At 40.6% G+C, this 26,151-nt stretch overlaps 1 protein-coding gene across 4 annotated transcripts in view; it reads left to right on the top strand.

Moving 5' to 3' along the window:
• The window catches only part of TSHZ2 (teashirt zinc finger homeobox 2), a 214,459-nt gene that overhangs the window by 135,986 nt on the left and 52,322 nt on the right, over window positions 1–26,151 (top strand). The window contains exons 2-3 of one of the 4 annotated variants that reach the window (XM_050714068.1): window positions 2,705–5,783; window positions 23,463–24,813. In XM_050714068.1, coding sequence (XP_050570025.1) covers window positions 2,705–5,775 — 3,071 coding nt within the window. In that variant the 3' untranslated portion in view covers window positions 5,776–5,783; window positions 23,463–24,813. Of the gene's footprint in view, window positions 1–2,704; window positions 7,833–9,488; window positions 10,366–23,462; window positions 24,814–26,151 lie in introns of those variants that run through there. The other 3 variants (XM_035548546.2, XM_035548547.2, XM_035548545.2) reach the window with 3 other exon arrangements.

The raw sequence follows: 26,151 nt of genomic DNA, 5'->3' as shown, positions 1-26,151 counted from the left end.
GTCTGGTACTTCTGTTTTTTCTACTAAATCCTTTTAGAAGGACAAAGGATATGGTGAAGAAGAAATTGCTGTATGTATCATCCAAAGGAAAAAAAAATACCTTCTGGTGAAAAATGGGTTAATAATATTCAAAGAGTTGGTGCTGAAATGGAGAATCAAATTTGCGCTGACCCAAAACTGTGTGAATGCTATTTGTTGTCTGTTTTGTCTGATTCCTTCATTGAATTCCCTCCTTATTTTTGTTTTGCTGGGTGTAATATGCTTGGCACTGTGATACATCCTGGCAAGGGGCCAGTGCTGCTACCTACGCTGTGCAGTATCTCTAACACCGCGAGAACCATGTCAGTCCTGCTCATCAGTTCGTGCTGCTTGTTTAACAAGGTTACTGCTCGTGACGTGCAGGAGTTTTGCCGCCTCCATGTCCCTCCGTTCTCCACGTCCCCCTGAAAAACATTTGAGCTCAGAAAGGGATACATGGAAAGCATTATCTAGTTATCAGGGAAGACATTTAGGGCGGTGAGATAAATATTTTATTCTTAGTATTATCTTTACTGTCTGATCATCTGTAAATGGGGCTACTGATATTTGTACCCCAACATACTGCTAAAAGACTTATTGGTTTAATATTTAACACGACATTTAATGTTATCTTCTTTGCTGAAAGCATCTCCTGAAGGGCATAGCATTCCTCCCACTATATGATCATTATTTCATCATGTTAGGATGGTGTCCAGGTCCTTTGCTCTTAGCCACTGCTGCTATCTGTACCTCTGGTTGTGAAGATGCCTAGAGTAAGTCAAGCCCAGCTCTAAGCTGTTGGGATCTGCGCAGGTCCTAAAACTTTGGGAATAGTGTAGGAAAGATGGCTTGTGTGGGTTTCTTAGTACATCCACAGAGGGAGCCATTGTTTCCTTCTTTGTATACTGCAGGTTAATCCAGGAAACAATTCCTCCACTTGTGCTTCATTTCTTTGGCTTGACCATAAACTCTCGTTAGAAGAGGTCAGAAGCATTCCTAGATCTTAAATGCAAATAGATTGGAAAATTGAAACACGGCTGAAAAAACTGTGAAAGGCCTCATCTGTATGTTAACAAAAATGTTTCTAGATTTTCTGCCCCTCCATTTTGATTTGCTAGAAGGATATGATTTGCACAAGATTACCAAATTCAGCATGGCAAAATAAGCCAGGTTCTAAAAAGCAATTAATTGGCTTTTCTCAGAAGTTGGGAAGGAATTGGATTTTAAACAAGTAACACTTTTAGGCCTTGTTCTTTCTGAGCTTTTAATATTATGATTTAAAGTCTTACTTCACAATTACAACTAGTAGAGTTTTATTTTATTTTTGTCTTGTTGTTTTTAAGGGCAGCTTTAACTGGGGAGTTTTGCAGTTGTGGTTTTACAAAATTACCTGACACAAACAGCTAGGCCTTCAGCATGCAGAGCAAAGTACCCCTGCTGTGCAATCACAAGGGTTAGCACTACAGTGTTGGCTCCTACCTGAAAGAGCACATCAAAGTATCTCCTGCAAAGACCTGTGCTTCTGAAATCAATGCTTGGTTTTGATGAGTAGCTGTCTGTAACAGTGAATTGTTTCAATGGCTGCTTGCATTGTGTGTAACAGCTTTGTAATGGCTGTTAAAAAAATTAGACAAGAATCTTGTGAAAAAATGTCTGAACCAGTTCTGCTCCATCCCTTCTGGGAGTGAATTGTTGGTTGTGATGGGTCGATGGGAATTTATACAGTGACTGCAATGGAGATGATTCACCCTCAAGAATCCCCTTTTCTGATTCTTCAGTCTATTTCTACCTAGGTTATCTCCCATAACTTTAATAGAATTACTACAGATGTAGGACCAGGGGGAAAAAAAAAGAAAAAAGAAAAAAAAAAAAGAATTCCTTAATTAATTTTAAAATTTACAACTCTTATAGTATCAAGTTCATCTTATTAATTAAATAGTTCATTTGTCAAAGAAAATCATTCTGGATTTATTCTACTTTTCCAATTTTATAGTTAACTTTGGTCTACCTCTGTCACATCCTAATACTCTTCTGTAACTTCCAGGGGTTCTTGCCCTGAAACATATGTATGTGTTTTTATCAAAGCACAATTTGCTTTTATGGCACACAGTACATTATTTTTACAAACAAAAGAGTTCCACTTAAGCCTATTAGTGCTTTCAAATGTTGTATTTTGACATATAAATTATCTGTGTACATTCTAAAGTGCTTTTTTTAGGTGATCAAATGGCAAAAGATTACTGTACCTAGGTGATTCTATGAACCAGGAAGATTGTGGCAGTTATTTTTCTTCTATTTCTTGCCAATTCTACCCTTCCTTTCACTGAGGCTAAAAACAATTTGATAGAATTGAAGCTTTTAGAATAAACTTTAAATTCTTACATATGAATTTTCCAACTGCCCCATTACAGGACAGTTAGAATTATAGTCCCATGACAGGAAAATTATTAACTCAGAATCTCTGGCAGTTATAAAGAATTATGATCATCTGCCAATAAAAAGCAGCAACCTTCACAAAAAGAGACATCATTTGACTTTTTTTTTTTTTTCACTTCCAGAAGTAACAAGCAATAAAGTTGTAGATTAAAATGAAGTCCAGTAAAGAAAACACATAGTGAAACTAGAAATCTTGAACTGTAGTATTCTCTTTTAGCAAGTTATTTCATATATTGACATTACATTTCAGGTTATGTCCAAGAGGAAGATTTAAAGGAAGAAGAAGATATAAAGGAGGAGGAAGAAGATGATGATGACAACAATTCAACTGCTCACCTCCAGGGCAGCAATGACACTGGCACGGATGAGGAACACGATGTGGGTCCTGAGCAGAAAGGGAACTTTAGTTACCAGAATTCCCCTGTCAGTCATATATCTAACCAGGATGCAGAAAACGAATCACTACTAAGTGATGGTAGTGACCACGTGACAGATATTAAAAGCATTTGCTCTAGAGAGCCACAGGATCCAAAAACCAGCGCCCATCCCAAAGCCCAGAATGAAGCACACAATTGCATGGATAAAATGACAGCGGTCTATGCCAACATACTGTCAGACTCTTATTGGACAGGCTTAGGGCTGGGTTTCAAGTTGTCTAACTCTGAAAAGAGGAGTTGTGACAACAGAAATGGAGGGAACAAAGCTGATTTTGATTGGCACCAAGACGCACTGTCAAAAAGCTTACAACAGAATTTACCTTCCAGACCTGTCTCGAAACCCAACCTGTTCAGCTCCGTCCAGCTCTACAGGCAGAGCAGCAAAATGTGTGGAACTGTTTTCACCGGCGCCAGCAGGTTTCGGTGCCGGCAGTGCAGCGCTGCCTATGACACGCTGGTCGAACTAACAGTTCATATGAATGAAACAGGTCACTACCAAGATGACAACCACAAAAAGGACAAGCACAGACCTACCAGCTACTCAAAGCCTCGAAAAAGGGCTTTCCAGGACATGGACAAGGAAGATGCACAAAAAGTTCTGAAGTGTATGTTCTGTGGTGACTCCTTTGATTCCCTTCAAGATCTGAGCGTTCATATGATAAAAACAAAACATTACCAAAAAGTGCCTTTGAAGGAGCCGGTACCAACCATTTCTTCAAAAATGGTCACTCCAGCAAAGAAACGTGTGTTTGATGTTAACAGGCCTTGTTCCCCTGATTCCACAACGGGGTCTTTCTCAGATTCTTTTTCTCCTCAGAAGAACGCGAACCTGCAGTTATCATCTAACAACCGCTATGGCTACCAGAATGGCGCCAGCTATACATGGCAGTTTGAGGCCTGTAAATCCCAGATTTTGAAGTGTATGGAGTGTGGAAGCTCCCATGACACCTTGCAGCAGCTCACGACCCACATGATGGTTACTGGCCATTTCTTGAAAGTCACAAGTTCAGCTTCAAAGAAAGGAAAGCAACTTGTTCTGGATCCTCTAGCTGTGGAAAAAATGCAATCACTGTCTGAAGCACCAGCCAATGACAGCCCGGTTTCAAAATCAAACAGTAAATCGTCTGCAGAATGCATAGCTCCCACTTCTGAAATAAAAAAAGAAATTAAAAAAGATAAAACTGATGATGCAAACAAAGATGAGAAAGCAGTAAAAACTGAAGAGTATGAAGACACCCTTCAGAAACCACTGGATCCCACAATGAAATACCAGTACCTCAGAGAAGAAGATTTAGAAGATGGTTCAAAGGGTGGTGGTGACATTTTAAAGTCTTTAGAGAACACTGTCACAACAGCCATAAATAAAGCTCAGAATGGAGCGCCCAGCTGGAGTGCATATCCCAGCATCCACGCAGCTTATCAGCTCTCAGAAGGGGCTAAGCCGTCTTTGCCGGTGGGTTCCCAGGTACTGCAAATCAGGCCAACCATCACCAATAAGTTGAGGCCCATAGCTCCAAAGTGGAAAGTCATGCCTCTGGTCCCTATCTCAGCAAATATGGCCCAGTGCACTCAAGTGAAGAAGGAAACTGACGACAAGGAGGAAGTACAAAAGGACTATGCTAAAGATGGCATCCAAGCTGAGCCTGCCTCACTCAGTCAGAGTGAAAGAGAACCTCCCCTCAAATCTGAAGTCTCTGTGGAGCCAAAAAAGACGGAACCATGCCCCCTGAAAGAAGAAGACAAAATTAAAGAGGACAGTGGAAAAGAAAAAACAGTCCTCAAGGAAACAACAGCAGCTTCTCTTAGCAATGGTTGTGCTGCTGCCAACCATTCATCTGAGCTGCCTTGTGTCAACCCTCTCAGTGCCCTGCAGTCAGTACTGAATAATCATTTGGGCAAAGCCACAGAGCCTTTACGGCCCCAGTCCAACTCCAGCCCCAGCTCTAGCACAATTTCTATGTTCCACAAATCTAATCTAAATATGATGGAGAAGCCAGTGTTATCTCCTACTCCAACCCCGCCAAAGCCTGCAAGTGTGTCCAGGCACTATTTATTTGAAAACAATGATCAGCCTATTGACCTGACCAAATCTAAAGGCAAGAAAGCCGAGTCAGCTCAAGCACAATCCTGTACTTCTCCACCTCAAAAACATGCTCTGTCTGACATTGCTGACATGGTCAAAGTTCTTCCCAAAGCTACTACACCAAAACCTGCTGCATCTTCAAGGATCCCATCTATGAAATTGGAAATTGATGTCCGACGCTTTGAGGATGTCTCAACAGAAGTCTCCACTCTGCATAAAAGGAAGGGCAGACAGTCAAACTGGAACCCTCAGCATCTTCTCATTTTGCAAGCTCAATTTGCTTCCAGCCTTTTCCAGACATCCGAAGGTAAATATTTATTATCAGATCTAGGCCCACAGGAGCGTATGCAGATTTCAAAATTTACCGGACTGTCAATGACCACCATCAGCCATTGGTTGGCAAACGTCAAGTACCAACTTAGGAAAACTGGAGGAACAAAGTTTTTGAAAAACATGGACAAAGGGCATCCAGTCTTTTATTGCAGCGACTGTGCATCTCAGTTTCGAACCCCATCTACTTACATTAGCCACTTAGAATCTCATCTAGGTTTCCAAATGAAAGACATGAACAGGCTGGCTGTGGAGCAGCAAACCAAGGTAGAGCAAGAAATCTCCAGAGTTTCAGTTCAAAGATCTCCTGAAACAATAGCTGGAGAAGAGGACACAGACTCTAAGTTCAAATGTAAGTTGTGCTGTCGGACATTTGCAAGCAAACATGCAGTAAAACTTCATCTAAGCAAAACACACAGCAAGTCACCAGAACACCATTCACAATTTGTAGCAGAAGTGGATGAAGAATAACTCTTAAGGTATGCATGCTCTATAGCGAGTTTTGATTTCATCCTTGTAAGGAGGCCTCTTAAAACATTCGTACTTTATGAAATGTAGGAAAACACTATAAAATGCATAATGTACTGCTGCTTCATTAATCTAATTGCAGGTACACATTCATTTTATAATGTTTTCAGGAAGAGAGCTTGATAAATGCAGAACTACCCATACTGAAAAGTTGCTTCTTATTAATATTTTCAAAATAGCTGTTTTCCCAGTTCTCACTCTCTTTTTTTTTGTTTCTAAGAATTAATAGTTTTCACATCCTATGCACTTCAATGTGGAATGCAGCAACTAAATGCTACTCTTTGCAATGAGAATGGAAAAAGAAAAAAAAATTAAAAAGGCACTGAAAACCAAAAGATTACAACCTTCAGTGCTAACACACCTGAAAATCTGATTTTGATGGGGGAAAAGAAGACAATTCAAATGTCAAATTAGCAAAATAATAAATAGTCCAAGTTCCTCACACACTCAAACCCAACTGAAGAATCTACTAATAATTGAAAAGTTTATGTCCAGAAGTTTGGTTATTCTTTCAATAATATTTGGATATTCAGTTTTGTAAAATATTTTAATATTTTACACTTACTAAACATTTACTATTGTGAGTGGCCTTTTTTGTAGCATCAGTTTAACCTTTCTCTCCATCATGTCTCTGCTCATTCCTTTTTTAATCTTGAAGATGTGTGATTATATTTTGTTTCATGTTGGTGGGCGTGTCAATCCAGGAACATCACTGACTTAGGTGCAAGTTTTTGTATAACCTGGGAGGGAGGGGGTTGACGCCTAATTGAGGAAACCGCTAGATTTTTTTACAAGGTTAATATTTCAAAGACCTGTTAATAGGATACTTTTACATTACTGTTGGTATTTTATATACATATATATTTTTATTTTTTTTGCTGGAAGATACACCAAACAAAGTACTGCCACAAACAATGTTTATAATATGTAATGTAATATTCAGATTACACACAATTTTTGCATTTTTAATTTTGCTTGATTCACAAACTTGAATCTTCTTGATTTAAATAAATATGCAGACATCAACTAAAAGTCCAAACAGAAGTTTTCTGTTCTAACATGTTTATTTCCAGCAAGGCTCTGTTAGTCATTCCCAGCAATTTCACCAGCAAACTCAGGCTCTGCTTCTGTTCGCAGAATAATCATGTGCAGATTCAGATTTTCTCCAACATGTTCATTACTTAGATAACATTTGGAAAATGAATTCATCAGACAGTCAAAATTAAAGATGTGTTGTGAGTTGTCACTTACGCCAGCTGCTATTGTGGCTATTCTCTGGCTAATTGAGGGTGCAAGCACTTTGAGGATGAATACCCATTTGTGTGAAGATTTCACATTTGTTTGCTGCAAATATTCAGGAAGCTTTAAGAAACACTTTCGGTGTGCAGAGCCAGCACAAGGACTATGCATCACTTAAGCTTTGATAAAAAGGCTACTTTTGAATAATTTAAACCACTAATCAAAGGGTTACTTTGGGATGGGTAATAGAAGCTATTACTATAGAGTATAACGTCAGTATTCAAGTGCAGTAAGATTTAAGTTTTGCATACATCTTGTATGTACTGTCTGTATGTGACTGGATTTATCCCTTCTGCATATTTTAGCCTGCAAAATACAGTTTAACTCAAAGGGAGTTTATTTTCTCAATAATGCTAATATCCTTAAATTTCCATTTTGGCATTTTTAACCCAACATTAGAACCCAGTACAAAAATAGCAAATAAATGTTCCTTGTTTATCCGATAATAACTGATTTTCTGCCTAACCATTCTAGAACCCTTCAAAATCAATATACCTGCCAAAATATCAGAAAATTACAAGAGATTGGTTGGGAAAAATGTACCATATTTCATTTCCTTCCTCGCCAGTTAATGATTATTAAGACTTTGACATTCATAGTTCTCACACAAGAGATATCAGAGCAAACCAATAATTTGGGTACTATCAAACAAAAGCTATCTGCCAAATATATTAATAAAACAGCTATTTTGGCATATTCATGGCTTAATACCTGACAAATGTTTCAGATTTGGTCTTAAAAGCACCATGTTATTATGAAGAGGCAAACCAAACACCCACCTTTATAAATATGTTACTATTCCTCAGGATTTGGGGAAGAAGTACAAAGAAAAAAAAAATCTCAGAGGGAAAAAAATGGTTTCTGCATTGTAATAACCTCCACAGACACATCACGGGTATTATTCAGGTGACATGTGACTACATAAATAAGGTACTGTCCTTCCTGCCTCTGGGTACCCAGAAATTGCTGTCCTTTTAATACTCATCCATTTCTAATTTATATCAAGATGCAGGTTGTATCTTACCTTTGAAAAAATATATTTAAATTGCAATGACAGAGTGATAGCACTGTTATCTGGAACTATAATTTTAGTTGGTATGCATGATAGCACAAATTGTATGAAATGATGGGGTATTTTGGATAGCATTGGAAAGATTTTATTACAGTTTTGGAGCTGTAAGCCTACCTAAGTTCTGACTATGTTAAAAGCATGGAGGCCAGAGTTTATTCATATGGTTTCTTCCTGAGATCTACAAGGAGACTAAATCAAATAACAGAGATTTTCAGGGTTTACTTATTCATACCATGTTATTTTTAGGATTCAGTATGCATTTGAATAAAAACATAGAGAAGAACACAGTATTTAGAAACAAGAAATATAAAGCATACTGAAATTCTTAAAATGCACACATGCATCTGCATTCACTTCTAGGCAATATTGTAGTCGAATAGAAATAAAAGTAGAAGAAAATATATGGAAATAAATGGAAATAAAACAGTGGAAAGTGTACTCAGTATAGAAATACTTTAAATACTTTATATATTTTAATGAAATATACTATTAAAAGTAATTTTAAATGTTGACTATCATTAAAATATGAATGAATAATCGGTGTTAGTACTGTAGAAAAATGTGTTATGTATATGGTTTTATTTTTAAGACCTCTGTGAGCCTGTTTATAAGAAATTCGCTATAAATTCTTCTTAAATGTAAAGACCTATATATCTGTTTTATATTCATCTTTGGTGTTTTCTTGAATTCCTTTAACTGATATGGGCTTAGTAATATAATGTAAAATCATGTGTAATATGCAACAATCAGATGTCTCTATTCTCATTCATTTAACCTGCTTCAAAACTGTTTTTATTGCTTTTCTTCAAAGACAACCCATGAACATTAGTGAACATGGCTTTAGTCAGATTTAATTTGTATGTTGACTTATACCTTTGAAGAGCATTTATTCTTTTCTTTTTTTTTTTCATTTGAATTAGAATTTTTAACTTGTTCCAAGAAGAAAAGACAATGCAAAATTTTATTTCTCACTTTAAAGTCAGGTGATGGGGATGGCTAGAAACTGGTCAGTAACCGAGGCTCTCTCTGGTCTTATCTGACTTTTTATAGAAACAAGTCTCTATAGAGTTAAATTTACCAACTTGATTGGGGGGATTTCTTTTTAAAAGACCCTGATAAGTAAACAAACAGCTACCTGAAATGAACTAATTTGAAAGTAAGGCTGCTGCAAAACAAAACAAAAAAATGAGTCATAATGATAAACAGTTTTTCTCTCTGTTTCCTCCTTTGTCTTTTTTAACCATCAAGTTTAAAGCTTCTACAGTGCTTTTTTTCTACTTTATAGGAGACAACTGACATTCTGTGGTAAATGGAAGAAAGAGCAGAGCAGAACTGAAAATCCTCTAATGCACTGACACTAACTTGCCCTCTATTGTTGAAAATGAGCAGGCAATCATGATTGTTCATCAAATGGCTCCTAATGCAGTTAAAGCATTCAGCTATAATTTCTCCTTGCATTTATAATTACTGTCATAGACTGCACACCTCAGTGAGCAGATTAAAGCTATAAACTATTTAGCCGTAGCTTTAAGATGAGGAACTTGATTTGTCTGGCAGCAGTTATTTGTTAGAGAGCTTGACACTTCACATAAAAATGACTCAACTTGATGAAGAACAATGCAGTTTAAGCAATGCAGTGATTTTAAATCAGTCATTATACCACGCCCTGTAAGAATTGCAAAGCAATTTGTTAAATGATATATAGGACACATAGATAACTGTATGTGTTAAGTATACCAAAATAGAAGATTTTTTTCATCTGTGGGTTTTATTTTCTCATCTCTTCTGAAACAGTAGGAGCTCCTCTGAACATCACGTTCTGCTATTAGCCAATATTTGTGGTGCATATGCAAGGCCAATTGCATGAATTAGTTGTCCAAAACCATATTTTAGAGAATTTAGCTTGCACTTCATGTTTCACTTCTTCTTAGTAGCAAACCTTAAAAACTGAGAGACCCTCTCTGGAGAATCAAACATGCTGGGACTGCAGTAATGTCCACCATGACATTGTAAGCAGAATTTACCAACAAAACTGCTCAAGGGTTCTGCTCGCCTTGTCATCAGCCAGAAAGAGAGAGTTCACCACAATGAAAGCCTTGATTATCTGGTTTGAACGGGACTTTTCTAACACCCTACTTGACAATAAAAAAAAAACATTCTGCATGGACGTCTCATTTTAAAACAGATTTTTGTTGGGATAAACTGGGTAAAATTGCTGAGCACCAGAAAGGGGAGAAGATGAGGCAGTGCATTAGGAAGAGGAACAAGTTGGCCTTTCCTCTGTGGTGGAGGAGAGATGCAGAGCCTGTCCTCAGCAAGGGACTACCTCCAAGCCATCACTCCTCCCTCAAAATAGTTGTGTTCCAGTGAAGCCTCAGTCCCCCTCATCCTTTGAAATTTCTCATCCTTTGAAATTTCTCATCCTTTGAAATTTCTCACTGTTTCCCCAAAACACTAGATCACGACTTCTTCAATTTAACATTTTCAAACCTTCAAACTTTGCCTGGATAAAGTTTCTTCAGTCTAGCACTAGCCCTTGTAAAACCTGTAATAGTGTGTTCTTGGCTTCCCTGAGAGCAGGGCCAGGCCAGAGCAGAGGACGTCAGCACAGATATATCAGTGCAGATTTACTTGCTTTATATGAATACTACAGGTTACCATTAAGATCAGTATTATTTAACACTGCATTAGGTCAACGGATATTGTTTCTAGGCTCTGTATGAGCATACTGCAAATGACAGTTCCTGCCCCCAAAAGGCAGGAATTCTTCAATTCACAAAGAAAAAGCAACTTTTAAGCATTTTGTCCAGATCTTAACTAACCTTGAATAGCACCTACCTCTTCAAGCATTTACTATTCATAAGGATATCAAAATCTTACCTTCTCCTCACTGCATCTGATATTATTAAATGCTACAGCCTTCATAATCTATAGCAGAACACTTTTACCCAGTGAAATTTCAAAGGGAGAGTATTTGAGTCTTATACATTTTACACCTCAGCAACCAAGTAGCAAAGATCAATAACAAAAGGAAAAGACATGAGCAGCATCCAGCCCTCAAAAGCACCTTTCAATAAAAATAATGCAATTTAGCAGGATGATCACTCTGTGCAAATATGATGGAGCACAGATGGAAAATGAGGAAAATTATAGATATGACTTCATGGGAGGAGGAAAGGAGGAAGAGATTTTTCACTATTTATTGGGATAATGAACAGATAATTCATGATTATTAAGCTGTAGTCTTCAGGCCTTATTTTTTCTCTCCTGGGTTCAGAGCTGGGTCTGTTTGTGCATCTAGGCAGGGTCTGTTGATGGGGAAAGGTCTGGCCTTTGTGCTAGTTTTCGTACAGCACTGAAGTCACGCAGCATTTACGCCAGCACAGATGCCACTCAGGACCCTTTCTGCAAGAAGAGGAATGAGGTAGAAGAAGCCACGCACAGCACAGAGCTTATTGCGATGTGATGGTGTTTTTCAAGAACATCTCACCTTCGGGAAAGGGGCAGCAGATCCTGGGTTTCCAGCCTGTGATGAGGATTCTAACATCAAGGCACTGCACCAGGTAGCAAAACCATGGCCCCTGGGAGAACCAAGGGGACTGAGACTCCATCCTGCCACCTTCCCAGGTCTGGAGGTTTGTGCATCCCGAGAGCACAAATTGACCGAGCCTTTGAAGGTGGGAGATGCCAGGAAAGGTTCCCTATGCTCAGTTCTACAAGAGGGGTCCTGCTTTGGGGCACAGCATTGGGTCTGTTGGTTCTGGACACATGGGAAGGATGAGAGGCACAGCAGAGACCAAGAGGGGGGCAGAAACAGAGGAAATGGTGGCAGCTTGCCGGGGTGGAGGAAAAGAGGGAGATGGGGGAAGGAGGGGACTTGTTCCTTGTAGGAAATTTACACATTCCCTTTATTAAAACAAAACAATTCCTCCTCCCCTCCAAAATCCCTCCCTGGCAGCACTCAGCGCCAGCTCTTCTGCCAGGGGTCAGCACATGCAGGAGTGGGGGAGGGAAGGATGGGGGAGTGGAGGAGGTTGTCATGTCTAATGAATACCCTGAATGTATCGAGATATATATTTTTTTCATTTCAGAAAAGGTTCCATTAAGAGGGAGACAGCCCTAACATGTGCTTTGGCCCCTCATCAGATTTATGAGTATTTGCTCTGCTCTTTAATAGGAAACTCTGCAGCAACTGCCACCTTGCCTGCTCTCCCTGAGATACACAGTGGCTTCTCGGGGAAATGCACTTCATTATTAATGTGAATTTGTACGTTTTTATGACACTGCTTGGGGGAAGGGGCAGGCAGAGATTTCCTGGTGATATATGCTCATTTCTAACCATTTATTGTCCTAGACAATCGAAGAACAATGATAAACATTGTTATAGAGAGTGTAGGGTGCCAAAATGACATTTTTGAAGGGAAAGGAGAGGTGGCTGGAGTGGTTTTCATGTGGTTGCTCCCTCCACTCCACCTCCTCGAGCAACTGCGTCAGATCAAGCGAGAGAGTGTGCTGGCAGCTGCTGCCTCCCCTCGCCTGCTCAGCCCAGCAAAGACCATTTGCTCAGTGCTTTGCTACAGCAGAGTGGGTACAGAGGAGTTTGTCCTTTGGGAAGCCTGTACTGCAGAGGATCACAAGGCTCGGAGTGAATGAGATGTTCAGAATCCCCATGACCCCTTACCCCAGCAGTTTCTTTCTGATTTATTATTGAGCGACCTGGCATTGAAACCCTGTGCATGCAGTAGCAGCTGCAAGGCATCAAATCAGGCCAGGAAGAGAAAGGCGAGGATGTGGTTTGCCAGAGCATTCTCAGCATCCTCTGGTTTTCCTTTCTCCTGCCAGGCCCATCTGTGATTCACACAGCCACCCAAGAGCTCCAGGAGGGGATGAAAACGGTGGGTTCGGGATGCACTGGAGAACCAAAACATTTCAGCCCTCAAGCTCACCTGAAAAAAAGAGATCAGTAAGGCCACAACCTCCATGTGATCCTACTTCTCCTGCCTTTCCCAGCAGATCGCTGCACAGTCTGGTGAAGGTCAAGGTCAGGTTCCGCTGCCTGTGCCGTGCAGTCCCTTGGGCTCCAAAAGCCGAGGTGCTTGAGGGAGCCTCCCCCTTCCCCAGTGGCACAGCCTCTCCCCGCACCATTAGCAGCCTGAGCTCTTCTGTGCCATCGAGCTCATAGCCTCCAGCTATAAGTGAACAACTGCCTTCGCTTGGTGCTCGCATTCTATTCCCTAGCCCTAAGCATGCACAGCCCTTTGTACCAGGAGGTGTGTGACAGCTGAACACTGCTAAGACTTTCTTTATGATGTTTTGTCTCCTCTCCTCTTAAAGTTGAATAGTAGTGAGGAAGAACATCAGAATAGCCATACAGGGCTGGGTCAAAGGCCCATCCTTTTCCATCCATAAAGGACTCTCCCAGCCTCCAGTTTTACAGTTCAGGGACATCTTTGGCTGGAGGAGATTTTGCTCCCCTGCTTCCAGAGCTGCAGAGAACATGTGAGATCTTGATCACTGCAGAAACTTGGGCACAGCTGTGAGGCCTCTTGGGGTGAGTTCTGGAGGTGCCCCCTTGTAAAGCAGAGGATGTACAAACCAGCCCTTAGCAGACAGAATGGTGCTGTGTCTTTGTGCTTGTTCTTTGCACCTGGCTAAGCACAGGCAAGGAAGAAATCACACCCAGAGTTTAGAAGTGGTATCAGGCCCCCAAATCTAAGGGGACCCTTCTTTTCTCCATTTTGTTTTCCATGAGAATTTCCCATGATGGGATAAAACCACCACCCTCAACCTGCAATCTGAGCATCAGATTTCTCTCTCAGCGGTATGCACAGAAGGTCCTGCAGTCTCACTGCAGACTTCATAATACTAATTCAGACCAGTAATTCAGAGGAGGCAAAACTGCTTGTTCTATTGCTCATGGATAATGCTACAGTGATCCCTTCTGGGTCTGTGCTCAGCTTTTCTAAAGCTCCAAAATACTAAGTACACAGACAAAAGTGTTTTCCTCTTCTCCTGTTGTAGAACTGTTGAAATCCAAAATGTGAAATTGTTGTTTTCATGTGGTCATTTATTGAAAACTCCCAAACACTCCCTATTTCTAAAGACCCCCAAGTTTATACCATAACCCACACCGATTACCTGAAGTTATGTATGCCAGTATGTGCAACCGACATCCTGGTGCCAGCAGATGCCTCCATCACACATCTACATCTCTCCGTTCTCTCCCTTGTTTCAAGCCAAAGTTTAGAAGCAAGTGTCTGCCCAGTGCCCTGTCTTTGCTCTCTCCAAGCAATCTCTGTGCAGTCACCTCCTAGCCACATGCCACACCACTGCTCCAAACACAACAGGGGCTGCACAATGCCAACTGGATTTCTGAGGTCAGTCAAGCCACTGGCACTGATCCTTCTAGGGACTGAGTCCTCATGGCCACCAACTTACTTTATAGTGCTATTAAGAAGATTGATGTTGCCTTTTACCCACCTCTTGATCTACATCCCAAGGGATATCCCAGAAGAAGTGTTCCTCTGGAATATGACAGTACTATGGACGGTTTCTGCCACTTTCGTGTAAACTGGACACGCTGCTCTTCCATTGGAGAAGGGTAAAGCTTAATACTTCCTTTATGCCCACTCAGCTCAGTGGCAAATGGGATTCAGTCCTCAGCAAATCTCGCCCCTAGAGTAGGCATACACAGACAGATAGGCTGTGGGTGGGCTTCCAGTTCAGTAATTCACTTCCCTTCATAATCCTATGGAGCCCTAATCTGTTGGCCTTGGGTTTTTATGATGCAAGACCCAGGTCTGTCATGCAGGGAGAAGAGGATGGAGGATGTAATTCTGTTTATTTGATCAGTGTTTTTTTAAAACATTGTCTGTGCTCCCAGGAATTATGTGTCCTTCTTCTATAAATCACAAACGCATAAAAAAATAATTCTCAGTATTTTTCCAAAGAGATTAGTGTGAAAGTTCCTATACTCAAATTTCATGTCTTTAAAAAATATCAACAAAAGTGATAAGTATAGCCAAAAAGAGTGTAAAAGCACACCCTGTCATTTGTTTTCCATGTGCCATATGTTTTCTGAATCCTGCACCTCCCACATATTGCATGCAATAATGTGGGGTGCACACATTACTCAGGATTATTTAGTTAAGCCCTGCCTATATGAGGGAATTAACTTAGATAAAGTCAAGCCACTGTGCTTTGTTTTGGTTTTTTCCGTATTCTGGATTCATAGAGTAGAAAATTAAAGATCCCACTGTGCCAGGCTTCATGTCATTTGGTTTTAATTTAATTCATCTCTTCGATTCTCCCTGTTTCTCCTTCTCTTTGAGTATCATCAGTAGGTGGTCCAAGCATCAACCAGAAGATTTACTGGCAAGACTAAATGTATGAATGCTATGAACACATTGTTTTTCCGATATGATTTAATGACCTTTTTGGCATTCCCATGGCTGTTGAAATCTTCCACAATAATTCCCTTTGGCAGACGAAGCTCCTGTTGATCAAGTGAAAGCTGATGCAAATGTCAAATGTCAATAAATTTGTAATCCATAAATGTAATATTGGAGCTGGAGTGAGACAGGGTTAAACAGCGTGCAGCAGGAGACACCTAAGAGATGAGCTACATCTTATTACTGTGAACAAAAAAATAAAGAGGAAGGGAATGCCACCTCCAAAACCTCTCCATAGTCAAGCTCTTCTCCTCTCTCCCTATCCTCCCCGCATGTTTTCTGAGTTGCTGGGCTTTGACAAAAGAGGGCTTTTATGGCGTGCATTTGGCAGAGTGAGTCTGATGATGCAGGTTCTGTCCCTTGATCTGTTTTTGACTCGTGTGAGGCTGGGATTTAAATTCTCTGTGTTTCTAAAGGAGCTCTTTACCAGTTCAGAGGTTTCAGAGGCTTCAGAGTTTGATCCTGGAAACGATTAGTTATGCAAGATATTCCAGTAAATTAACAAGACCACTTATATAACTTAGGTGTTGCAGGAATGAGTCATGACTCATTTATAGTTTTAAGATGCTTGGGAAGGGCGAGCCATGTACGATGCCTGATTTTATATACAATAAAGACATAAGAACAATCACATAATTTCCCAAGAGATTTTCTTAAGGGCCCTCCACTTTGACCTTTGGTTCTGAAAAGCTCCAGTTTGTTTGACATTGAAAAAAAGCAAATGTGTGAATGCAGTGCCATGAGCATTTGCACTTTGAACACGCTGGGGCTGAGCACAGCTGAACTGGAAAAGACTGCAACAGCTAATGTACTGGGAAAATATAAGAGGCATCTACTTAATAACTCAACTAATTCCTTTAGCTCACCTTGTAGAGATTTAACCTTTGAATGAGAGAGTCCCTAGTTCAAAATCCTGTGTCTCCTCTGTCCTCATGTTAATTTTTAAATTATATATCATTGTTGAGAGGCCCTTGTGTTGAGCATTACAGGCTATTTTTCATGTCGAAACTGGGGAATTATAACTGAACATTAGCTACTGGCTATAAATCACACAGAACAAAGTGGCATCTGCATCTACTCAGTAATAAGAGTGGGAGAAATGTAACTTACTTAAATTGAGACAGGAAAGAGGACACAAATGCAGTAGCAGAGATAATTGTGACTTGGGAAAACTAATGGTTCTTCCAGCCGTGTGCCGAGGAGTCCTGTTTTCTGGAGCTCTCCACAACCAGCGTTATAAGTGCATGGTCACAGCAGGAGCTCAGCCAATTTGAAGGGTAAACACAGAGCTGGAAGATACCTCCCACACCCCTGCGATGCCACCTAGCATGCTGCTGGTCACCCCAGGCCAGGGCTGAGGTAGGAGAGAGCTATTTCAGAGCCTGGAAGCAGCCCTCCTTTCCTCTCCGCATTCCCATCCTCCAGCAGCAAGCATGAGTGAGCAGTGACCACAGCTCGCTGTCCCTGGGATATGTTTTTATTTCTAACTGCAGCTAAAGCCCAGGTAAGGAGGAGGCAGCACGAGGCTGTTAACAGAGCAATCATCGAGGCCACGGGGTTCGGGCTGACCTGCTCCTTCTCTGCTGCTCAGCTCACTGTCAGGAAACACTGCTGCTGCTCTGCCTTGCTGCGCAGCTCACTGAGGGTACAATGCTATCTTAAAAGAAAACAAAATGAGCCCAAGCTTCTAACTGGGCATGGCCTGCTCCTTGCATTCGTCTCTGCTGGCATTTCTTTTAGTTAGTTAGTTACTTAGTTGTTCCCGAACTTTTGAGAAAGCTTCCAAGGTCTCTTGTGTTTTCAGTGGGGTAAGCGAAAGCTGCCTGCATCACTGGAAATTTGTCATTCTCTTTCTAAGAGATCATCTTTAATTCTGTGCAGCACCTTGCACAGTGCAGTCTTCTGTTTACCACTGGTTTTGGACCCTAATACATCAATAGCTTTAAAAAAAAAAAGGGGGGGGGGGGGGGGGGAGAAAAAATGCTCACATTACAGACTAATATGTCAGGAGTCTCCCAGGACATTTGTTGTTGCCTTCCTGTTCAGAGATTTTTGGTTCTGGGGGTCACACACCTTCATCTGTGCAGTGGCAGTCACCAGCGCTGCTTAATAAACGGCCTGAACTGAATGTAGCAGGGCTCAGGATTAGCTCTCTCTGCAATGCAGGTCTCTTCTTAAAAAGAGATCAGACCTCCACAAAGAGATTTTACTGAAATTAGAGATTTAGGGTGTTTTATTTATTTTTTTTTCCATAGCTGACAATAGGGAAAGCAGCCTTTACAGCTAGGGCAGGTCAGCGCCCTGGCAGGAGGGATTTGCTCAGGAGCTGCCACCAAGAGCAGGGCACCCGAGTCCCCAGCCCTGCTGCTGCCAGCTGAGGGCGGCCACCTGAATGCTGCAAGGTCCTTTTCAGCTCCCTGACCCAGTTTCCCAACCTGACAAATGGGTGCAGTGTGTCCATGATTAAACCCAGTAGCTTTTATGTGGGTACCAAAGAGTTTTGCAGTCCTCCTCTTAAGACAGTTACTAGTTTAACCTATTGAATTGTTCCTCAGCAGAGACACCAGTTCCTCTGCCCATTCCCCTGTCCTTCACAGTTTCCAAGTGGACGCTGGCCTGGCCCACACAGTGGTCTCCTGAGCAGTGGTCCCCAAGCAGCAGGTATTTGTTCTCTTTGTGCAGTTCCAAGCACAACGGGCTTCTGGTCCCGGACCAAGCTCCAAGCAGCAGTAATTGCAGTAGGTGCTTTGCCGATTAGAGGCAAACTTCAGGACATTCTTAAAAGCTTTGCTGAACCGCCTGTGTTATATATTTATTAGGCTGTTCAGCAGTAATTCAGACAGCTGAGAATTGTTGAGGACCTGGTCTATCTAATTGTGTGTCTAAATCATAGCTGCACCGTGATTCAGAGGTACTAACATTATAGTCTACACAGAATGGCGTAGGTTATATGGTCAGATTCCTGCAGATGGTCAGTTTGTATCATAAAATTTAAAATTACAACTTGCACCATAAAGCTACTGCCTCAAATTTATTATATATTGCAGCACAACAAGCAAATTAATACTAGATGCAGTATATGCCCAGACATTAATGTGAGCAGAGGATGAAATATTCTCTTCCTAGCTCATTGGTACATGTTCCCTTCAGAGCAGAATTGAATTGCCCAGAACCACCAAAGAAGAGGAAGTCACCAGGAGCCAGTCCTGCTGGTGCTGGGCTCCATGGACAGAGGAAGGACATCACACACCTCGCAGCGTTAGGCCCCAGGGTGTCTGAACTTGCAGTTCTGCTCCGTGCATCATGCGTGCAAGAGCTGATCTCTCAGCAAAATCTTTTTATTATTTGTCATAAAGAATCACAGCTGTGAAGAGCAAACTAGGGAAGGAGAGTGGGAAGAGGCAGGTACTCTCCCTTGGACCGATGTAAATCAGGAGCAATTCCACTGCAGGGCCGCTGAATTACACTGTTGTCACTCTGACATCAGCCCAGAATCAACCCCTTTACCTGCAATAGATGAGTGAAATATCTTACAACTGTGTGTCCAGGAGCCTGCTAAGCTTCTTGTAGAGTTGCTGTCAGTATGCCCAGGGCAGAAGCATATTTTTTTTCTTACTGTTGTACATAAGGGCTCTGCTGCAGCCGACAACATGAAATGTGTTAGTTCGGTTTGTTCAAAATGGAGTGTGTTTGTTAAGTGTTGCCTCTTTGATGTTGCACTGCCATCTCCATCTTTGTCATCATTGCCCATCTTTTTCAATCTAATGAACTCAAACCATCAGTGCAACTTAAGTTCGGCTGTCTGTTCTTGCATAGTTAATATTAAAAATGTACTAACAGTGTGGCTGCGAAATCAAATTATGCACATAAATATGCTGGCATAGCAGAGGAGGCGGCAGAAGCTGAAGTTAGCAACATTGATGCCAGTTCACATTTGCAAATCAACCGTCAATCTGTCATTAAACATGTTATCAAATGATGATAAGTGTATGCTTCTTGCTTGCATTGGCGCGCTTATTCCCGATGTTGATGTGCATTAATGGGATAATGTGCATTAACATAGTCTTGCTTGGATGAACACAAAACATTTTTTATCCGTCTCAGTTTGTTTCCCCCTGTGGCCCCCAAGTAAGTGTTTTGTGTTATCAAATTGCCAAAAAATGGGAAAACACATTACTTTTAATTAGCAAAAATTTTGAGTCATTATTTTTTTTTTTAATTTTTATCCAGACTCTCTCCTGTGTGTTGTCAACTGAGGTGGGGGGGACAGAAAAACATTCCCCTGCCTTCTTTAAGTAAAACGATTAATGTCAGGAACTCAGAGACTGACAATTATGTTCTGTCTTAATGCACTGGCCTTTCATCTGCAGTCCTTGCTTTTGACACGAGTGATGGTTTCAGTTCAGCGATATGAAAGGCAGGGAAGGAAATGATCTCAGGCATTCCCAGCCCATTGTGTGGTGCCGTACTCCGACAGGGCAAGCAGTCCTTTAGCAGTTTTGCATATGAGTCGGCAACGGCTGTACCTAGAGATTAAACAAAAAGCTGAAGAAAAACGCAGCTGCTCTAGGAGGCAGTTGAGTTTCTGAAGGAACTTCCCACATGATTGCCCGGCTCTGCCACCCTTCCTGCGTGATGCTGCGTAGTCAGGGCACCACTTACAGCACATGCTGCCAGTAAGCTTCCTGGGAATTAAAGAGAAAAAAAAACTCTCTAGAAAGAACAAAAAGTGATGGAAGGGATAAAACCATAAAAAGAGTCTCGTTACCACCTCACCACATACCCAGTGCCTGCCCACCTCACAGCCTCTGCCCCGCAGCACCCCCAAGGTGAGGGCTCAGCTCATCGTCCGCCTGGGGAAGGCTCCATTGCCCTGGGAACCATTTCAACAAATAGAAACAAGAGTGCTTTTTCCATTGCTTCTATTCAGAATTGATTTTTTTTTCTTTACCCAGACACAATTCAATGCTTTTGGAAAACTTGAGGTGGAACTCTACCGGAGCAGGAAAAGCATCTGCTGATCTTTTGTTCTTATGGGACTTCAAGGTTTTCAAACTTTTTAAAAAGCAAATGAAGCAAGGTTCTTCCCGCCCCTTGGAGAACAGCTGTTCTTTTAAATCTTTTCATATTTATGCAACCGGGGGCAAAATTATGATGATTTACCCAGGTTTTTACAGTAAAACAGCAATAATAATGAAAAACAGTACAGATAATGTCTGGTCCTGTTCAAAACACCGGGAATTATTCCAGGAGTTTTACTAGATTTTACCAGTAGTGTTATCAAATCAGGCTCAAGGACTTAAAGGAAAGTCAATCACTTAAAGTGTTTTATTTTTGATTTATGAGCTGGAAAATAAAACTCCTTCTAAAACTTTTATGAAAGACATCATATTATTTATATGTCTCTAAAATAGCAACTATTTCCCATATAATAAAAATGTTTATAAATTACTCTTAGTCTCTGTTTATGACTACATTTAACATCCAAACATGGCTTGAGATTTGTCTTGAACTTAAAAAATTAGAGCTAGTAGAACAATGAGTTTATACATTTAAACTTTTTGGTAAATGGGTCAAACTCCTGACCACTCTTCCTTTTTTCTCAATCCAATAATGCCATTAACTTTAGGCATCCTATTCAAGTCTGTGATTTCTATATCTGGATTGTTTAAAGGAAAAATAATAGGGAATAATTATTGATTTTTCTTAAACTTGTCTTGATTTTTGAAAAGTCATCCATTGCCTTTCCTATTATTTCTAAATAGTGGATGCATCGGCACAAGTTTCATATTCAGAAAACTCTAATAACAGTAATTGCATTCCTGTTAACCTTAGCTTCAGTGAGTCCTCATGTTTTCTACTTCTAACGCAAAGATCTTGTCCTGTAATACAAAGAGCTTGAATTTTAAGTATGTTTTCTGTTACACATCCATTACTGGCAGAATTTATCCAGCAACATTTTTTTTTTACAGTTGTGTAGCTTTTTGTTGCTTCTACTCCATGAGCTACCTTGAAATTAACTTGTCAAACATTCGTCCCACTGCTTAGGGAAGATTCCTAATCAGATGAGTGGACCAATTTGTCATGACTCGGAGGAGAGGTGTTGGAAATCAGATGGCTTTAGAAAGGCTCATAGTGAAGGCTGTGTACAAGAGACTCCTGTAAGGCAGCTCAGACTAGACTCCTGTAGATGACTATTTACATCAAAAACAGCATTTAAAAACTGGAATGAGAAGCGTGTCTTGCTGTCTCACTTTTCACGTTGACTTTTACCCCTTTAATAGATCTCCCTGGAAGTAGTTTGTTACCAAGACCCATTCCTTTCTTGTTTTTGGCACTTGGCAAACACCAGAACAAGGTGGAAAATGAGCGTCTCAAAACTGAACCCAGATCCCAAATACCAGCTATATCATGCTGATATTTGGGAGAAATCTGGATCTGGGCTTTATTTTCACTCTCTGCTTTGAACAGATGTATTAATCAGCTGCATTAATTTACTAATTTTCATTAAACAGTTTGAAACACTGAGATGCTGGGATATTCCTCAGTATTAATTTGTCAAAGGAAACATTGAATGAGGGATTAGCAATAACGGAGTTACGCCATTCTTCCTCTTGATCCTCCCAGTCTTTATTCTTCATACTGCATCTTCTATTATCTTAGGCCTAACTTTGGAGTGTTTGTCAGTTTTTGAAAATGGCAAGTAATTAGTCAATATGTTTTCACCATATGTATCAAGCTCAGTAAAGAGGCAACCATTGGCCTTTGTCATGGCACAGTAAGCATTCGTTTTCTCAGCACTTCAAGTTACGCTGAGCGTGTAGTGAACGCCAAAGAATTTAATGAGGAATTTTACAATGAAACATTTGACATGAAATAATTCACTGTTCAGCATAGTTCACAAATTTGAGGTGAGCCCCCTTTTAAGATTTCCTCAGTTTGTGCTGTTCACACTAGAGATCTTGCAGGAGCTGTTTCTCCCCTGTCTGGTACCCTGTATGAGCAAAGAGAATGCGCAAAGGGTGGATAAATTGTTAGTGATTCAAAATGGTCATTTTACATCTTCTTGGAACAGATTCTGTGTACAACAGGGAAGAATTCTTGAAACCCTTTTTTCCCTTGCAGACTGTCTTTGTACTTACCACAATCTAGTTAATGCACTTTTTCTAGACAGAAGTTTTTTGCTTTAAGGCTTCCACTGTTGCTGTCAACCTTCTAAATAAAAATCAGAATCTGATCTTAATACTGCTGATACAAAGTGGCATTTGCCCAAATTTTGCCTTCTTCTGAACAAAAATATGTACAGTGTTTTCTGGAAAGTGATAGGACAGGCAGTGGCCTTGCCTGGGCCCTTTCCCCTGTTGGGAATACTGTATTTCAGTTATTTGTGAAGCAGGCTTCTGCATTCTCTGCGGGGTTTCTTTAGATTTGCAGATAGAATATTCGAGCTCAGATTCAGTTCAGTGAGTTACAGGTATTTTGTTTAACATTTTAGGGAACATACAATAAATAGCCATGAATAAGAGAGATGGCATTTTGTTTTACAGCAGTCATGATTTAAATTTATGTGGCATTGCTATTGAAGTCAATAGGACTTTTTCCTGAGTATGTTTTGCAGGGTATGGTATCATTAAAATATGACAGTTAATAGTCTTGTTTATGTTATTATATTTGATGAATAAATATATCAGTCTGTACATCAAACTCGGTTTTGTTTATACTCTTTAATTGTAGTCTTATCTCCCCTAGAAGCATGTTATATCTTTTAATTTTATAATTATCCACTTTATTCATGTGTGACACTACAGAACTGCTGCTTATATCCTATGAGACAACCAAATGCAAACAGATGGAAGACATGCAACTGCTAAGAAATTCAAATTTGGATCTGAATCTAGCTCCATATTTTCAAAGAATTCCATGCTCTTGGGTCCAGGGTCTTAGTTTGAGCTGTTGTATAAAGGAGTGAGAGTTGCAGAATGGGAGTCTTTTATTCAGCATATCTGAACACGAACCATCAATAGGGATTTTATGTGATCTTCCAACATCTAGATATTGCTTTCTGACTCTTGAAGGAGATGTGTGCTTTAAAGGCAAAGAGGGAGCACTTCACACATTGGTCTTTCTGAAGTTTTTCAAAAAAGAAATTCAAGATTTATTGGGCTGGAGAGAGGGAACAGAAATATAAGCATAACTTTTTAGTCTAGTGGTTACAACACTTGGCTGGAAAGGGTAAATGTCAGCCCATGCTCCAAGGACTGTTTTGTTTGGACTCAATTCACAAGGCAAAATGCACGTACAGTCCTTGGGTGCAAAGCTTCAGGGTCTGCCTCTCCCAGGTAAGCAACCCCCAGGAGGCAGGAGAAGCTTCTCTCTCAATTGGAGATTCACTTTTGCAAAGCTTCCAAAGACCAAATAGCAGGTGGAAAATGTAGGTCTGGGTCCCCTGCACCAAAGCTGGCTGCTCTAAGCCACAAGAAATCTGCCATCCAAATGATAGTTTTAGAACAGCAAATTCCAGTAGGATTTTGAAAGTAAGTCAAGAGCTTTGCTTGCTTAGAAATCTCCTAGAGTGTTTTAACTCAGTAGAAATAACTGAGTAGCTATATTTCAGCTGTAACTGATGGATCCCCAAAGCCCCAGAGAGAAATAGCCTACAACAAGGCACCACCCTGCTCTCAGCATCTTTCTATTCTCCGGGTCTGCCGGTAATTCCCCCAGAGCTTGCTGAATTTCATAGGTTCCCTTCTGAGACAAACACATCCTGTGTAACCTCACAGAGCTGTTAGAGGAGAAGAGCATTTTCACTCTTAGACTGAATCCAAAGCCAAGCTTCCTTCTTTGGGATCTGTTGCCGAAAGAATTCTGGGAAAAAAAATAGTAAGAAAAAAAAGGTATGATGCTTATATTGTTGTTCACATGATTCTGCGTGTTCTCCTTTAAATTTTTTCTTTTTGTCTGTTGACCTAACACAACAAATATTTACTGCGTGATGCTTTTTCTAAAGGTAGTACCTTCTTTTATATCCAGTAGCCAAAATATGTGTGAGAGCAGGCTGAAAAGAGGGAACACCCATGTCTAAAAGCATAGCACAGAACAAGTCGCTGAGATTACAAGAAAACAGCTGGCAAGAAGAGACATGTGCAGCCAGATTATGATAAAAAAAAATCAAAATAAAAAAAAAAAGGTTACGTTTCCTCAGGTGCATAAGTGGTTTCTGAAAGTGACATCTTTACTTAGAGTATATATATATATATATATATTTTTTTTTTGCATCTACTTTATTGGTATATTTATTTGCCGGGCAATATTTTAACCTCTTAGATTTTGAAAACCTGCCTCACCTACTTCATGTTTGAACAGGACTTCTGGAAACGGCCCTCACAAAAGTCACCCCTCTGAGGCAGTCATTTAAGGAAGGAGAAATCTGCTTAGGAGAGTGACGCAGACCAAGTGAATACTTTTCCCAGTTAGCACTTGAAGAAGAAAATATCATAATATTTAAACCAGTTTTGAAAACTTTGTATGAAAATAGGGGAAAGGGAAGAAAAAACATAAAACACTAGTTGCATACAGAGAGAAGCCAAAGAGAGTTCAGTTACCATAGAGATTATTACTGGCAATTGGTACTCAGCAGCAGATTGGGATCTGTTACAATATTTTTACTAATATTTTTTCTTAATTGGTTATTTATGTATTTTGGATCCATCTCTGTGCTGCGTCCAGATTTTACTCTTTACCTGTCACTCTTTCTGACATGAAGCAGTAATGCCTGTGCTAGATATCAGGCTTTTCCTTGATTTGTAAACATTAGCAGGGGTCATGAGTACATCAAAAAGCACGTGGACAAGTCACTGTGCTTGGCTTTGGCTGGCAAAGGAGGAGGGAGAAGCATCACAAACACAATCTCTGCGAGGCTTCATCACAAGCGCTCTTCCGTGCAAACCCTTATTGCCATTATAATTACGATGAGTTTTTGTACGTACAGAAGAGAGGATGCAGAATGCCTTCCAATTTTCCCTCGTGTATATGCAAGACCAGTCATTTAACACATGCATGTTCCAGTGCATAAACTGGTAATTTAGAAAATATCCTCTTGTAGAGCCTTTCCCTCTCGTCCCTTTCTTCCTTTTGTAAAGAATCATCCTGTTGCCTGCGTGTTTTAGCAACTGCAAACACCCGGCCTTTTCCTGGCCTCTTCAGAGAAAATAAGTTTAAGGGCCCATGTTAAGTTATGGGACTTTTAAAATCAATGAGCTTCTCCAAATTCAATCCTTAACTTTTTTTTAAGAGTGCCCAATGCTGTACATACCCGACGTTAAACACATTTTAAAATATAGCTGCACCTTTCTCTACCACAACAGCAGCCTTTGGGGAGGTGCCTTTCCAGGATGCCTGTGCTGTGCCAGAGCCAGCTGGATTTTCAGCCCCTTTCTTCCTGCATCCCTGCGGCTCCCGCCTGCTCCTCCTGCCTTCAGGTGCAGGTTTCAGGGAGAG

This window comes from Cygnus atratus, chromosome 16, assembly GCF_013377495.2.
Source record: "Cygnus atratus isolate AKBS03 ecotype Queensland, Australia chromosome 16, CAtr_DNAZoo_HiC_assembly, whole genome shotgun sequence".
Classification (NCBI taxonomy): Eukaryota; Metazoa; Chordata; class Aves; order Anseriformes; family Anatidae; genus Cygnus; species Cygnus atratus.
The sequence above is the reverse complement of the archived record's forward strand: the minus strand, read 5'-3'. Positions and strand labels throughout refer to the sequence as shown.